Below are 16,107 nucleotides of genomic sequence, written 5' to 3' on the forward strand. Positions count from 1 at the left end.
TCAGAGTCAGTTACAGTAACAGTTCTAGAGTCATCTGTATTACGTCTCCCGGTTAATTCTAGAATTTGGTTATTTACGTCTTGTAAATGGTCTTGAAGTAGAGTTTCTTTTTTATCGACATTTACTGCTAGAGAAGTATTTTCGTCTGATCCTATTGTATTTAATTTTATACGGAAAAGAGCATCTGCATTTGTATTCGGTAGATTTTAGACTACTATTGATTTTTTTTTTTTCATTATCAAGGTTACTAGATTTTTTTTGTAGTGTGTTCGTCTGTCTCTTCATTGTAATATGTTATGTTATTAAAGTTATGTTCATAGGGCTCATTTTCTGAAAAATAGAGGTCAGGGTCGTAATAGTTTTCATCGTCATAGTAATTGTGGTCATATGCATATATCTAATTAATAGGGAAAGTCGGTTTATTTTGTACTACGGTTCTCATAGACACGTCATTTTGTCCTGTGCCGTCTTTATGTAAGTTGGGCCTATAACCAAATTGTGTTTATATATATTATAGGCTTAAAATATGTTGGTTGATTAAAAGAGTTATTAACCTTTGAATTAGACACTTGACTTCGCTGATTGTATTGTTCGCGAAAGTTCACCTCCTCCAACACAATACTTAACACACTCTCTAATGATGCCGGCGATTTTAGTGTAACTATTCTGACAATATTCTCTGGTAAATTGTATAAAAATACATTTAGTGACGTATTATATTATAAATAACTATTTTACTCTGCTTAATATCTTCGTTTAATATTTGATTAACTTTTGATAAAAGAATCGAACGTACCGACTGAATTCTATTGCAAAAATCGAGGTAACTTTCTCCTGAATTTATTTTTAAATTTTCTAATTCTATGGCAATACATTATTCACTTCGCGGGTCTCCAAAGTGTTGAATTAACAAATTAAATTCATCCCATGATACAATATCCTCGTGCTCGCTGATAAGCGAAGCGGCCTTGTCTACTAAGCGACTAGTGATGCTATGCATAATGTATATATTTTGTGCATCACTGCCTCGAAATTTACTTATTACATATTCGCATTTTCTTATAAATAAGTTTAATTGGCGTTTATCGCCACCAAAAAGAGGAATTAATTTTAAAATGTCGTTAGGAATCAGAGTTATATGATCCATTTCAATGTTATATAAAAAAAAAAAAATTAAAATTATTACACACTTTTCTATTTCATTAAATTTTTATTAAGACAAAATCACTCACGATACCAATTCAAATTATTAAATAAAATTATATAAGAAAATCAGAAAACGTTATAATAGGAGAAGTCTTATCCCAAAATAACAAAAGGCAAAGGAAGGTGAAAAGTTCTACTCACCAACCGGTCGCCAGCATCGTCTTCGCCTGGACTCCTCACTCACTGTCTTATTTATTTGGTTCTGGATTGTTTCTTACAGACCTTCAAAATCCTAACTATTCACGGATTTTGACGAAAATTATTAAGAATGAAGGCTGTAATTAATATGAAACAATCCTACTGGCTGCGCCAGACAAGTTTACGGGAGCAAGTCAGACTCTTTTTAAAAAAAGATATAATATTTGAATTTTAAAATATTTAATAATAATTAAGTGACACGACTGAACAGAGGTTTATGCTCTAGTCGAATGTTCTTCCTTTTTTACAAATCGTTTCCCAAAACATATGATCTCAAAGCATGGAATGACACAATGACTTACATTCCGCTGATTAAGCATTTTCTTCTATTGTCTTCATGCTTTGAGCTAACATAACTATCTTTTAATAGTTTATCAACATTATGCTTACTGTAGTTATGAGTAAAGGTCTCTCTATTTTCTATCAAAATGTGCGTAGATTGCGAACTAAAACAAATAAATTTTAACAGTAGTAACAGTAACAGCCTGTTAATGTCCTACTGCTGGGCTAAGGCCTCCTCTCCCTTTTTGAGGAAAAGGTTTAGAGCTTATTCCACCACGCTTCTCCAATGCGGGTTGGTAGAATACACAAGTGACATAATTTCAAAGAAATTAGACACAAGCAGGTTTCCTCACGATGTTTTCCATCACCGTCAAGCACGAGACGAATTATAATCACAAATTAAGAACATGAATTAGCAATGAAGAAATAAAAATTAGAATTATTAATGAAGAAATTAGCCAAGATGGCCTAGTGGTTAGAACGCGTGAATTTTAACCGATGATCGTGGGTTCAAATCCGGGCAAGCACCACTCTTGCGATATTATTTGCCTCAGTGAAACTTGGCTGCATGAAGGTATTTTTAATGCGGAATTGTTTGATTTGATCTATAACGTGTACAGAACTGATCGGGACTATAACTCGCGTGGAGATAAAATGGGAGGTGGCGTCTTAGCTGCATTGAAATCCAATTTGTCAGTCAAATTCCATTCCACCATCCTCTCAGTGAACATGGCTGCCGATATATTTAAAGTCTCCATTGTCCTTTCGCCAGCTCCTTTATCTAATTGCTACATATTTATTATTATTATTTCCCTCACGGCAAATATCAGTGTGGAGCGCTCTCTGATTTCTTTGAATTGCTTATCCAATGAAATTCTTAGCCAACCTAATTACCATGTCTTGATAACGGGTGATTTTAATATCTCCTCTGCCTTGTGGGAATATTCAGGTAACTCTATGAATATTAGCAACTTTTTCGAAGATAATGTTTGGATTAGTACATTATATATTTTTTTAAATTTTTCAAATCTCAGGCAATTTAACTCCGTTCCTAATTTGAACAATAGATTTCTTGACTTAATAATTAGCAGCTGCGATTGCTGTGTATGTTATAGTTCCCCTTTAGTACATGAAGATCCTCATCACCCAGCCCTGTATATATCACTTAATGTATTAACGACTGGTTCTTTAATTAATGCTCGTCGTACAATTCACTTATTTCACCTAGCGGTTACTGGTTAGATTTACTAAATGACTGCGATATCACTAAGGCCGTACAGGTTTTTTACGAAACCCGTCTTCCCCCCGATTATCTCGGATTTGTTCCTGTTAAAACAGTCAAATATGACTAAATATATGATGAAATTTATAAGATGCCTTAATTTTAAATGTCGTGCTACAAATGAAATTATTCCAGTTACCCTACTAGTTGATCGTCGAACGCTGAGATATCAATTATTTTTGTTTAAATTAATTAGGGATTATATAGATTCACCATACCTTCTTAATTGCTTAAGTTTCAGGTGTCCTAATGTACGTACACGGAAAAAGGCTTTGTTTAGTTTGCCCTTTTTAAAAACTAATTATATGCGAAACTCATTATACATTTAGAGTTTGTAAGGAATATAATACTAAATTTTCCAGTATCGATCTATTTACGGAATCAATCGCAAACTTTAGGAAGTCTTTGTCAGAGCTAATAAATCCTAAATCTTTAATTTAAATTTCCACTTGTCTAATGTTTTTTGTTTTATTATTATAAGTTTGTTCTGTTCTAATTATGTTTTAGTTATAAGTGGAAACTTGACTGGTAAATGTGCTAACATTAATATCATAGTTTTAAGAATTAATGTACTGTTTGTTTCCCAAAAATTAAAATCTACTGATTCCTCAATCTCTGGCCCGACTTCTAAATATCCCAATACTTTACAAATATCCAGAAAAAAAAACACTTATGTGAATATGAAGATTGTCACTAAATATTGTGTCTACTTTTTATTGAAACAATAGTTATTATGATTGCCTTATTTTTCTGCTACATTGTGCATTATGTTGCCTAAAATAAATATGAGTACTGGCACTTTCATTATTAGAAGCTCAGTTATCCTACTATATTGCAGACAATATTACTACAATATTATTACAATTACTATTCTGTTAAATTAAGAAATTTCTTGTCATTCCTTTAAGTCAATATCTCAAAAGGAATGCAATATTACTAATATTATTCTCACATAGTCAAATGAAAGAAAAAATAAAAGAAAAAATATTAAAACTTTTATTTAATACCCATTTATGTAAAATATATAAATATTTTTTATTAAATGCAGATAATGCATTTCGATAACTTTAGAAAAACTCAATAAAGTTATTAACTTACATATTATACAAAATGTAACATCCTCGTAAACTTAATATATAATATTGTCAATAAATAATCATAAAAAAATAAAACTATTCTTTCAATTATCGATAAAAAATGTTCGTAAATATTTGGTATTACAATTCCTCCTTGGCGGAGGAAATAGAAATGGATCGTGGTAATGGCGACAAATTTTCTGGTTTTGGCGGTAACATTGGTTTTTCGACAATTTGAACTCTTAAACCCGAGTCATCGATCACCTCATTATCTTCAGCGTTCTCCACAACTTCGACGGATTCCAAGTTATTATCTAGAAATGTTACTTGATCATCACTGTTTTCTACAACTTGTACGCCAGACCTTTAATAAAAAGAAATCTTCATTTTATTTTTGTAACTCAATAATATAGCTGTATAATCTGTTGCTTAAGGAAATCGTTGAATCGAATGTCACCTTCGTATACCCTATTTCAATTGGAGGAGTTTAGGTAAACTTAGATTTACAAATTACATGCGATTTGCTAATATTATGCACTACAAACATTTCTTGATTAATTTACCGTTATTTATAATACAACACTATTCCATTTAACTAGTTATAAACACGTTAATTTAACTTTGGAAGTTCCGATTAATATTTAGCGGATATTGAAAACGCCATTTTTTCGCGAATCCATATTGAACATCATAGATTATTCAAGATCTCGACCGATAATATCACCTCAATTCAGTGTCAAAGTTACATACTTCTCGTTCATTCTCAAAACCGGATTACCTCTTCGTTTCTTGTACTTGTATGCGTTAATTAATTTAAAAAAAAATACGACTGTACAATGTTTATTATTAAATAAACACACTAGTATGATCTGTGGTTCCTATGATTGGACCGGAGTCCTTGTACATAAAATAATATGTGTACATACCTTTATTTTATTTGAACACGAAGGACATGCAGCAATCTCACACCAACAAAGGAACAAGAAAACACAAAGCACCCAAAACCAGACAATGAATTATTGATTTATAGTTTCGATGAAAGAAAGTGCACAATAGTGTCATTAAAGGAATGGTGAAATGAAAAAAATTATTCAATTCCGATTTTATTTATTTATATGCTTACATATTATTTTAAACATTAATGACAGCTAGCATATCGCTATATATGTATAGAGTTATAGGGTAAAATAGCTTTAACTATTCATATATCTATGATATTACGTAATTATACTTCAATTAGCGTTCACTATCGATCGATCCCTTAAAAATATCTAAAATCGAATAAAAAAATACTTAATAACATAAAATGTCTAACAAAATAAAAATTTACATTAAAAAATCAAAATATTGTATAAAATAAATCGTTGTATTCCGTGGGAATGTCATTTCAATAAATCTATACGAAAATATTCCAAAATAATATTATAATTATCTGTATAATAAAAATATACAATTTAAATGATTATTTTTAAATTATATAAATAAATGCCGATCGGGAATAAAATTAGGAATGTTGTATCATTTTAAATTTGTTAAAAATTTTAGATGAAAAATCGCTTAATTCATTCAAATTATGTATAAACCGTTATGTATTATGTATAAACAAGTCTCGTTGCGTATAATTTACTGTATAAAAAGTGTATAGCAGGTTAATAGACATTGAATATTGACTGACTCATTATTTAAAAGACATTTTGGTCATTTTATTATATAGTATTAGCTAGTTTACTAGCGCTCTTAGGTCAGCTTACCATAGCGATAGGCGATTACGCCAATTAATAACATTTAAGTACCAAACATTAGGAAACGATTTACTTAAAACGCATGAGTCATGTAGATCCTCATGCATACAGCATTAGCGTAAAGGCCGTGCATGTGTCGTTTAAAAACCTTACTAGCAAATTTGAATTCGTTGTAAAAATGTATAAAACCATTGACACGTTTTAATACTAAGTACTATAATTGTAAGCCTTCATCATTTTAATATGAAATATATTAGGATTCTTGTTAATTTTCGAGACACGTTCGTCTCAAATAAGTTATACTTAATTATATGCACGTTACGTACACAATTATTACAATCTTAACATTAGCTAAGACTTAGGGGCGTAGTTAGCAAATTTCTCTTTATGAGACAGAGGTTTTTGTTATTTTTTTAGGAATTCGTAGTCACCTGAATTTTCTTGGAGGGAAACTAGACATTCCCTAATCTAGCTACGCCCAAGTCTAAGATTACTACCTCCCGCCAGGCTAGCGACATTAAATCGGACATCACAACACATAAACAATTCCATCACCGGGCGACAGTATAAAGCCAGGAGACCAGCCGAAAGGGAAATGGCCAGTTTACACAGAGTAAAAATTGCAGTAAGATTAATGTGCAAATATTGTGATTAAAAGCGTGTAAAGCCTTCCGGGTGACTGCTGCTTTATATACTGTGACCGTCACCTTCTTACATTCTATATATACTGGTACATCTATATAAAGGTATTCTGAATATCGGAATGTATGACAGTGGACTCTGAGTGGACCTAGGCCATGTGTTATTGTTATGTTATTCAAAATATTGAATACATATCTTATTATTATTATATTGTACGTGTTAGGTGGGTTCAAAATTTCGAGTCGAAATGACTCTTGGCCTTAAAATTTGATTTTCATTTTGAATACATCCCAAGCTTATGCCCGTTGTTTTTTTTTTTTTTTTGATAATTCTTGTAAATCAAGTTATTTATGCTTAATAATCCCATTGAGAGAATTGTATTTTTATTTAATGAGAATTTCAAAAATGTCTGATATGCTTATCTACAAGACTAATCAAAATAAATAATATAATAATTAATGATCAACCATTGCTTGTTTATTGTCCGTTTCATGTTTCTAGTACTGCATGTATGGATGGTAATGGAAATAAATGTATAAAGTTATTATTCATACGGAATGATCAGACATGTTTGAGTAAATTTTACACAGGAATGAATAATTATATATAATTCTTATGGCTTCCACGATCACATTAAATATGCCCAGATTTACATCTCATAGATACCGCCGCGTCATCTGTTAGTAAATGATTAAAAAACGACACCCTTATACGTAACTTTACACACCGTTTACGAGATCGGTAGCTTTTAGAGAAATTATTTTCGTTACCTTGCCTATCACGGACCGAAGACAAATATAAGTTAAGAAGTAAACAATTATATATTTAGGCAAATGATGATTATCAATTGACGTTCGCGCTCCTAAATTACACGAGACGACCCGGTGGTATCTATGACAAATCGACGTTTATATATATGGCTAGGTAGCGGTAATGTCGTGACACCACCGTCCCCGAGATATGCAAGCGGCGGGGCTCTTACGGCTGCGTGGGCGCGTCCATGGTGGGGATGTAGTCGAGCGCCATGAGGCAGGCGAACACCGTCATGATCATCTTGGGCTTCCGCTCCGTGATGTCCTCGGGCAGCGCGTACACGCGCGCGCCGCAGCGCCGCGCCATCGAGATCGCGTACTTCGCGTTCGCTAGTTTGTCCTGGAAATTATACGACACGAGTTTTAAAATCCATAACTTATTTGCGGTGTATATATTAGAGTATAGAATCTTTCAGCACTACAGTTTCAATCTCTATATTTGAACGAATAAGATGCGCAAAAATTGGTTAAATCGCCGAGTCAAGCATCCTATTATAAGGAAGGTCCGAATGCCACTTCGTAATTTTAATTCAAAAATTAAATAACTATGTTTAAATATGTATTACCTCCTCAGTACCACCGTGGAGTACGAGGTCATAATTAATGGCTCCAGGTTTGATGGCATCTATCAAGTCCAGCACCACCTTGCCATCTGCTAGTACTTCATCCTGGAATACATTTAAATTGTGGTTAATATATGAACTTTTTTTACTTGTATATTTATACTAAAGACATAGAAATAACTTTAAATTATGATGCAATTGGTTAGCACGCCAAGCAATTGTTCCGCACTTTTCAACACCCACATTCCTGGCATATGTATAAACATATATGTATATATATATATGACACTAGTTTCCGACCGCTGTTTCGCAAGCTAATGAGCCGAGGAGAAGGGGGTTTGCCTTATGTTATGTAGCGTATATCTATTTCTATACTCCTAAGATTAAGGAATATGCAAAATTTCATGATGGTCGGTTGAGTAATTAAGATGTGAAGGCCTAACAAACAACAAACAAACTCAGTTTTGCATTTATAATGTTATTAAAAAATGCTTATATCATATTGTAAGAATCTTTAAACTATTTCCTGCAATGTGCCAATAATTTGTTTTATTTACATTTTTTATTCTGTCTCCATATATAAATAAGGTATACTCATTGTAAGAAAATAAGTTACCTGGAAACTCTTGATGGAGGATGTTTTTCCGGCGGAATTGAGCTTGGTGTTGACCCACTGCACGATCTCGCGCTCGATGATGGGGTTGCCGGTGTTGGCGAGCCGCGTCAGCACCGACAGCGTGTACGCGCGCATCAGCTGCCAGATGAGCGCTGGAATTAGAAAATATTACAGAATTCATATTATACATTAACGCATTATATCTATTGGATGTTGGACTTATTTTTATTATAAATTCTTAACATTTAGTACCGAATGTTTAAAATAAATCATTGAGGGAAAATATTCTCCATAAAGTAAGCCTTTAGCCCAGCAGTGGGACATTCACAGGCTGTTACGGATTACGGAAAGTAAGGATCAGTCAAGAGAATCTTCATTAAGAAAATCTATGGGCATATAACTCTCTTATAAAGACGACACTGTCCAAAAATATAATGTATGTGAAAATTAAAATAAATTAAAATCCTCTTTTTGGGGAGAAGGTTTGAAGCTTATTCCACCACGCTGCTCCAATGCGGGTTGGTGGGATACGCATGTGGCAGATTTTCAGTGAAATTAGACACATGCACGTTTCCTCACGATGTTTTCCTTCACCGGAAAGCACGAGATGATTTATAATCACAAATTAAGCACATGAAAATTCAGTGGTGCTTGCCTGGGTTTGAACCCACGATCATCGGTTAAGATTCACGCGTTCTTACCACTGGGCCATCTCGGCTTTTTGATGAACAATATGTAAATAACATATTAACAGCATTTGTTCCTTCTATGATAATAATAAATAAATAAAGTTGTAAAATCCTACTAAAATATTTACCAAGTGTAAGTGTAGCGTTCCCCTCATTAATGTCAGCTCCAGCGATACCAACTAATGAGAAACCGAGTTGTCTCCCGAGCTCCACTGCATAGTTGCAGTTCTCAAGTCGCTCCATGAACTTGCGAAGTTTAGAGAATTGACGATGCACCTGAAGTTGATTTAATGATGATTAATTTATGTTTTAGTTTTTTTACTGATGGTGGTTTTTTGGTGTGGATTTTGTGTATTCTGGGTAGGTTTTGGTACCTTCAACTTCAAGCAGTTATACTGCTAATAATGAGAAGTCTTTTTGATTTTTTAATTTAAAAGATGCAACTAGGAGCGAGCGAGTCCAATTATAAGTACCAGGGTTATAAAATCTTGGAACACATGTTAGCGTAACATATTCAAAGTATATAACAAATAAATAGTATTTCTTAGAACAGGGAAATTCATTAATTTCAAACAAAACAAAGTTCAAAACCTAAAACTACGAACTCGGATAAAATAAATGTTAACATTTGTCGACTTATTTAATAAAATAAGAACTTCAATATAGATTTCATACAAACTACACAAAAATGTAAATTGAATCTATGGTTTGGTTTGATATTGTTCTGTTTTTTAATAAAAATTAACAAGATAATTGTTTTCGGTTTGTTTCGAGTATTAATAAATATATACATATCGAACCTTCTTCCAATTGACGATACCGGGTTTGATGATGTCATAGAGCTGGAAGATGACGAGGCCGTCGGTGAGGTCGGAGTACAGCCAGTTGACGTGCGGCGCCACGCCCATCGAGTTCATCCAGTTACGGTACGCTGGAAACAAAGACCAATGGATGAGCACCTTTGTAAATACAACCAGAGTTGCTCGTAATTTAACCACCCAGGTGGATCTGAGCAATATCCAGAGTTGATGAAAATCGTTAAGTCTTAAGTATTTCTGTATCTGATTACTTTGTTTGTAATGAAGATATTATTATTGCTATTCAAGTAAAACATACTCTTCTCCTCTCGTGTCTCATCCAGCTGGTGGTATGTGTCGTTGTCTGCGGCTGGTCGCTGCAGGCCAGGATGCTGGTTGAAGAGATTGGCCACGAAGGCCAAGTTCAGTTTGTAGACTCCGCCCACAACGTCCGCGGCCGTCACGAAAGCACGACAGCGCAGCTTGGCGGCCTGCTGCAGCATCACCTCCGCACGACGGAGCAGATCGGACTCCTGAAAACCGATAAAAAGAATTAACAAAAACATTTTAAAAAGTCAAGGATGTTTTCTTTAGTTATGAATTATAACTATTGAATTTATTTTTTAAACCTTACTTTTTTATAGTTAAATATATAACGTGATATTTCTAAAACCACTAACCCGTAGGGCATCAAGTGTGACTCCAGCATCATCAGGTGCGATCTGTTTAAGCAGATACGAGTAAATCTCTGAATCAGCTACGTCCTGCTGGAAGTTGGTACAGCGTCTCGTGACACCAGCGCTCTGCAACTGGTGATTGACCCAGCGGAGAAGGATTGCTTCTGGAGACAGAGCTAGAAGATCTTCGATGCGTTCCTGAAAGACAATGTAACTATTAATATATCAATTTTAAATAAATACTAACAAGATAAAACATACATATTTCAAATAAAGAATAAATCAACCATGATTAAACAATAAATAAATTGAAAATAAACTTAAATTTATAATCATAATAAGATAATTATTAATTATATTAAGATCTATACTTTGTTTTATTTATTTTGAAAACAAACGGTATTATTACATGGATCAATAGTTTTCAATATAACGTAAATAAAATATTAAGAGAAAAAAAGATACAAAATAAAACTTGTATTTCAAAGTAACATTTCGTTATTATTACCTGGTCGTTGAGCAGTTCTGTGAGACCAGGACAGTGTTCCAGTGTGATCTGGTTGAAGAGACCGATGCGAATGATTTGCCATAAAAGACCGAGCACCAAATGAGGTTTGCCTGTAAAGAAAACAACAACCAAAATTTAAAAAAAAAAAACCTTATAAGTATATGTTTAATGTGTAAATAGAAAAATAAAAAACGTAATTTTTCTAGTAGATTTTCTATTTTAAAGACCAGAGGGATTTGCTCACTTTTTAAATAAATCTATACAAATATTATAAAGAGGTAAAGTTTGTGAGGTTGTAGGGGGGGTAATCTATGGATCTACTGAACCGATTTTGAAAATTCTTTTACCAATAGAAAACCACATTATTTCTGAGTGTCATAGGCTATATATTAACCAGAAAAATGAAAAGAATTTTTCGTGGTAATTGGATGTCGTGGCCAACGCGACTTTTGGCCGTCAGGAAATAAATCATAGCACTCAGTACTAGCCGAACAACAATCATAATTTCATCACAAGTAAAAATGTTTACCGCCCAACGAAGTGGGCACGGGTCAGCTTGATTAGTTAATATTTAGAGCTCATTCCACCACATTACTGCATTACAGGTTGATGAGTACTTCATTTGGCATGTATAGGTTTTCTCACAATGTTTTCTTTCCCCTACAGAGCATAAGATAAAAACACAAATTCATTCGCTTGATCAAATCAGATTTTAACTACTGGGCCATCTCAACACCGTATTTTTAGTATAAACCTTAAATATTATTATTTATATGTATATTATGTACAGTCTTACCTTTAGCTAGATCGTGGGCATCGATATTAACAATATTACAACCAATAGCCTGGGACGAGACCAGGGCCAGGGTGAGGTTCTCGTGCTTGGTGTAGAGGGTAAGGTTCTTCTTGTTGATGGCTCTCTCGTCAATTGTGTCTGGGCAAGAGTGGTTGATCACTTTGCTGGAATCATTTAATTTTATTAAAATGTGTAAAAAATATGTTTTTTAAGAAATAATTAAGTTAAAATGAGAAAATAAATTATAAAACTGTCAATAATTTAAAAAAAGGTTACATTAAATCAGTTAATCCACAAAAAATTAAACATCAAAACCGATATTTATTGAACATAGACAAATACAAAACATTCTTAGATATATATTTTTTCGGCCAATGAGTTACATGCTTTAAGAATTACTCCAACAATGCAAACATTAATGAAATATGATTATAACGAAAAATTGTATTTAAATTAATAATACGGTATATTTAATTATTATTATTGAATTAGTCTTTTATAATAGCCTGTATATAGCCCAGGGCATGTTCAATTTGCAGGTTCGATTTTGACCCCTTAGGCTATGATGGGATTGAGAAAAATATCAATCCTAACATAGCCTTTACAGCAGATTTATTAATAAATATAATAGTATTATTTTCTTAAATGTAACAAAATATTCTATACTAATATATAGAGGTAAAGATTTTGTTAGAACGCGCTGATCTCAGTCTAACAGTCCGATTTGATAAACAAAAATATTTATTGTGAAGGATATAGACTTATGAAAACCTTGCTTTACTTAGTTGGCTTTGTACAAAAAGCATGTTATTATTTTTTGTATGCGAACTTACCATAGAATAAGACCGTCTTTTAGCTTTTCGTACAGCTGTTTGCCTTCTGGGTCGATGGGCAGTAAATGTTTTAAGTCTGGATCGTGTTCCAGGTTGCTATTTATCCAGCCAGAGAACGCCATCTGTTCTTCGAGACGAACCGAGTGTGTTGTTCCTTATAACAAAAAAATACACTTAGTCATTTATCACAGTGATACTAATGTGGAAATTTGATCATAAAATTGATACGAGGAATAAAAAAAAACTTAAACTCCAACTCCAACCTAACTTAAAGAGCGGTTTAACTTCCTTGGCTCTCATACGCCAATCAATGTACGCTCTGAGCAAGACAATAAATTGCTAATCCCTCTGAGTTGTACTAAAATATACAGTGATTCCTTTACGGTTAAAGCAGTCAAACTATGGAATTCCCTGCCTCGAGAAATTCGTCAAGCTTGCGTACATATTTTTAAGAGTCGTATGCATAATTATCTATCAACATAACTATAGCATGTTGTATTATTATATGTATATGGTTATTTATTTCTTATATAGTTTATATGTATATATATGTATGTAGGTTGGTATATTACATATTTGTATTAAGCTCAATTAATTTTAAGTATAAGTTACTCGCACACTGTGCCCGATTAGTGATCTTGGCTAAAAACACATAAACATCTCTCTTTACAGAGGTTGCCTGGAAGAGATCATTATAAGTGATAAGGCCGCCTTTGCATACTATATGATCTACTTGCTATCATATGTTATTAAATGTTTGTAAAGTGTGTGCAATAAAGGATTAATAAATAAATAAATATACTTATTACTTGTGTGACTCGACTGCATATTTAGAAACTATTTCGTGTGGCAATGTCCTAAAAGAGGTTTCTAGAAAGTGTCTAAACTTTTTAAATAATTTACTTAAATAAAAAAAAAATATAGATATATTTGTGTGTGTGTGCGTTGTTTGTGTGTATTCGTAATAAATAAAAAATAAACAAGTCTTTAATAATGATCTTCTAAGCCAAATGCATTAGCTACAGTTCAAATGCATTCAGCGACTGTTCACGAACGATTAATCGCTTTCATTCGGAATCAATTATTGATGCTATAAATTCGCTTACTAGTAGGACATTAACACCGTCGTGAACATAGATCTGTGTTTAATAGAAGTGACACTTCATATAAATATTACAATTTTTATGTTGGATATATCGAAATTGTGCTTTTTTTGTATTTGTTCTATGTTCTCATTCAAATTAAATTAAATTGAATCTTTCTTAGACTTTGTGTGTATTGTCCGGCATAGTAACATCAATGTACAAACGGTTGCGGCGCATGTTGTACCTGAATGACGTTTTTTTTTCAGCTTAATTTAAATATTGCAACACATGCCACGTGCAATGTATAAAATAATATATTCTTAGTCGCCAAGCACAATAGCCTAAAGCATTGGCAGCTAGGAGTATGAAATCTTAATTTTAGTTGGGAAATAGATGTCAAAATATCGTATAGAAATTTGTAATTAGAAAACCATGAAAAATTATATTAATATATTATAATATATATTTTCCTTGATTCTAATCATACAAGTTGATACGTTGATAAGACAAAAAAGGTTAAGTATACAAATAATCCTCTAAAAAGGCACATTCACATTTCGAAGAATGTGCTCAGGAATTACACGAACTCATTCCTCCCGCCTTTACTATCGAACGGCCAGGCAAACGCGACCTTGATGAATGTCTTTCCAGTGGGCAGTTTCCGAAGCTGTGGAAGGAAGGAAAGTTGGTTCTGTTGCCGAAAGAGGGGCGTCCACTCGATTCTCCTTCGGCATATAGGCCAATTGTGCTGCTGAATGAGACGGGCAAGCTCTTCGAGAAGATCCTCGCTGCCGTCTTATTCAGCACCTCAACGAGGTGGGGCCGGGTCTTTCAGAGGCTCAGTACGGGTTCAGGGAGGGTCGATCAACCATTGACGCCCTGGACGCCCTAAAGACCTGGACCACCGAGGCGGTGGCCCGAGGAGACGTAGTCCTGGCGGTATCACTGGACGTAGCGAACGCCTTTAACAGTCTTCCCTTCCAGACCATAAGGGAATCACTCCGATACCACAGGGTGCCTTCCTATCTCAGAAGGCTGTTGGGGGCATACCTCCGGGACCGAGTGGTCCTCTGGGAGGGGGGCGATGGGCGACTTGTCCGGCGTTGGGTAGGCTGCGGCGTTCCACAGGGGTCGGTACTCGGCCCAATCCTGTGGAACGTCGGATTCGATTCTTAGTCGGTGAAGACCTCTCGCTGCCGAGTGTGATAAACGCCATGCTTGGTAGCGAGAGGTGCTGGTTGGAGACGGTCTCCTTCTGCGAAAATGTCATGTCGCAGAAGGAGGCAGCGGAGCGGGAGCGTGAGGAGAGGGCCTCCGCTGACTCGCTTCGCCGAAGAAGACCGGGGAGAAGGCGTCGGCGCTATGCGCATCTTCTCCTCCCGCCCTAAGTATTGCCGGGGTTAGGGGGTCTTTGTACCCTGAGAACCCCCTAGGATTTGGAGGCCTGCAGAGGCGGGCCAACCGTCGGGGCGTCACGGTAGTATGCGCAAGCGATCCCGTGACGCCCCTCGAAAAAGCGGTGTGGGTACCGCTGGTTTTTTAGTGGGTATTCCGGCGCATATTCGGCGCCGGCGAGTCATTTCACATTAGAAATTCTCCGCCTACGTACGAAGCGCTTTGAAGCTACATTCATCATTCGCACTGCGAAACTCTGAAATGCTTTGCCTGAGTCTATATGTCCTAAAAGGTGCAATGTTGGTGTCTTCAAATCCAGAGTAAGCAGGTCTTTTCTAGGCAAGTGTGCTACGTCCTACACCGTGTAGATGCTTAATATCAAGCAAGTCAACGGTCAAACGCTGGCCTATTAAAAAAGGCTACCATAAGAGTCGTTTTATATACACTTTGGTGTATTGTATTTGCAGCACAGCAGTGGACTACAATATTCAGATTAGTATATGAAATCGAGGATAAAATATAGAATTGCAATATGTAGAATATTATTTACCATCGCTGGACGCTTCGCTCATACCGCCCAAGTGTTCAAGGTTCTCTTTTTTACTGACTGCCTGTTTGAATGTGCTAGAGACCTGGAATTAAAAAAGCTATTAGTGATATGTACTTAAGCTTGAAAAATATTTAAAGTACGTAAAAAAAAATGATTTATCATATGAATGTTTTTATAGTAACAATTAATACAATGTCATGAAAAGCTGCCAACGTTAAGATTAAAAAAAAAAATACTTTTTTGTACACTGTCTCGTTCACTTACAGCCAAAATTATGCAGATCGTCAGCGAATGAGATGCGTTACGATGGAAGAGTACTTGTTAAGCAATTATTTTTAAAAATGATCAATTTTTTTTA

The 16,107-nt window shown here is 34.6% G+C and overlaps 1 protein-coding gene across 1 annotated transcript in view; it reads right to left on the reverse strand.

The window, feature by feature from the left end:
* Nucleotides 1-4,021: 4,021 nt before the first annotated feature.
* Nucleotides 4,022-16,107, reverse strand: part of LOC126777856 (plastin-2) — a 57,569-nt gene continuing 45,483 nt past the window's right edge. Inside the window, exons 4-15 of the mRNA XM_050501094.1 lie at nt 15,750-15,831; nt 12,720-12,873; nt 11,887-12,050; nt 11,091-11,200; nt 10,586-10,780; nt 10,225-10,438; nt 9,909-10,039; nt 9,237-9,384; nt 8,420-8,571; nt 7,807-7,908; nt 7,411-7,580; nt 4,022-4,408 (exon numbers count right to left, since the gene is read on the reverse strand). Of these exons, the coding sequence (XP_050357051.1) occupies nt 4,186-4,408; nt 7,411-7,580; nt 7,807-7,908; nt 8,420-8,571; nt 9,237-9,384; nt 9,909-10,039; nt 10,225-10,438; nt 10,586-10,780; nt 11,091-11,200; nt 11,887-12,050; nt 12,720-12,873; nt 15,750-15,831 (1,845 nt within the window). The 3' untranslated portion in view covers nt 4,022-4,185. The remainder of the gene's footprint in view (nt 4,409-7,410; nt 7,581-7,806; nt 7,909-8,419; nt 8,572-9,236; nt 9,385-9,908; nt 10,040-10,224; nt 10,439-10,585; nt 10,781-11,090; nt 11,201-11,886; nt 12,051-12,719; nt 12,874-15,749; nt 15,832-16,107) is intronic.

The sequence above is a fragment of the Nymphalis io genome, chromosome 24 (genome assembly GCF_905147045.1).
Source record: "Nymphalis io chromosome 24, ilAglIoxx1.1, whole genome shotgun sequence".
Lineage (NCBI taxonomy): Eukaryota > Metazoa > Arthropoda > Insecta > Lepidoptera > Nymphalidae > Nymphalis > Nymphalis io.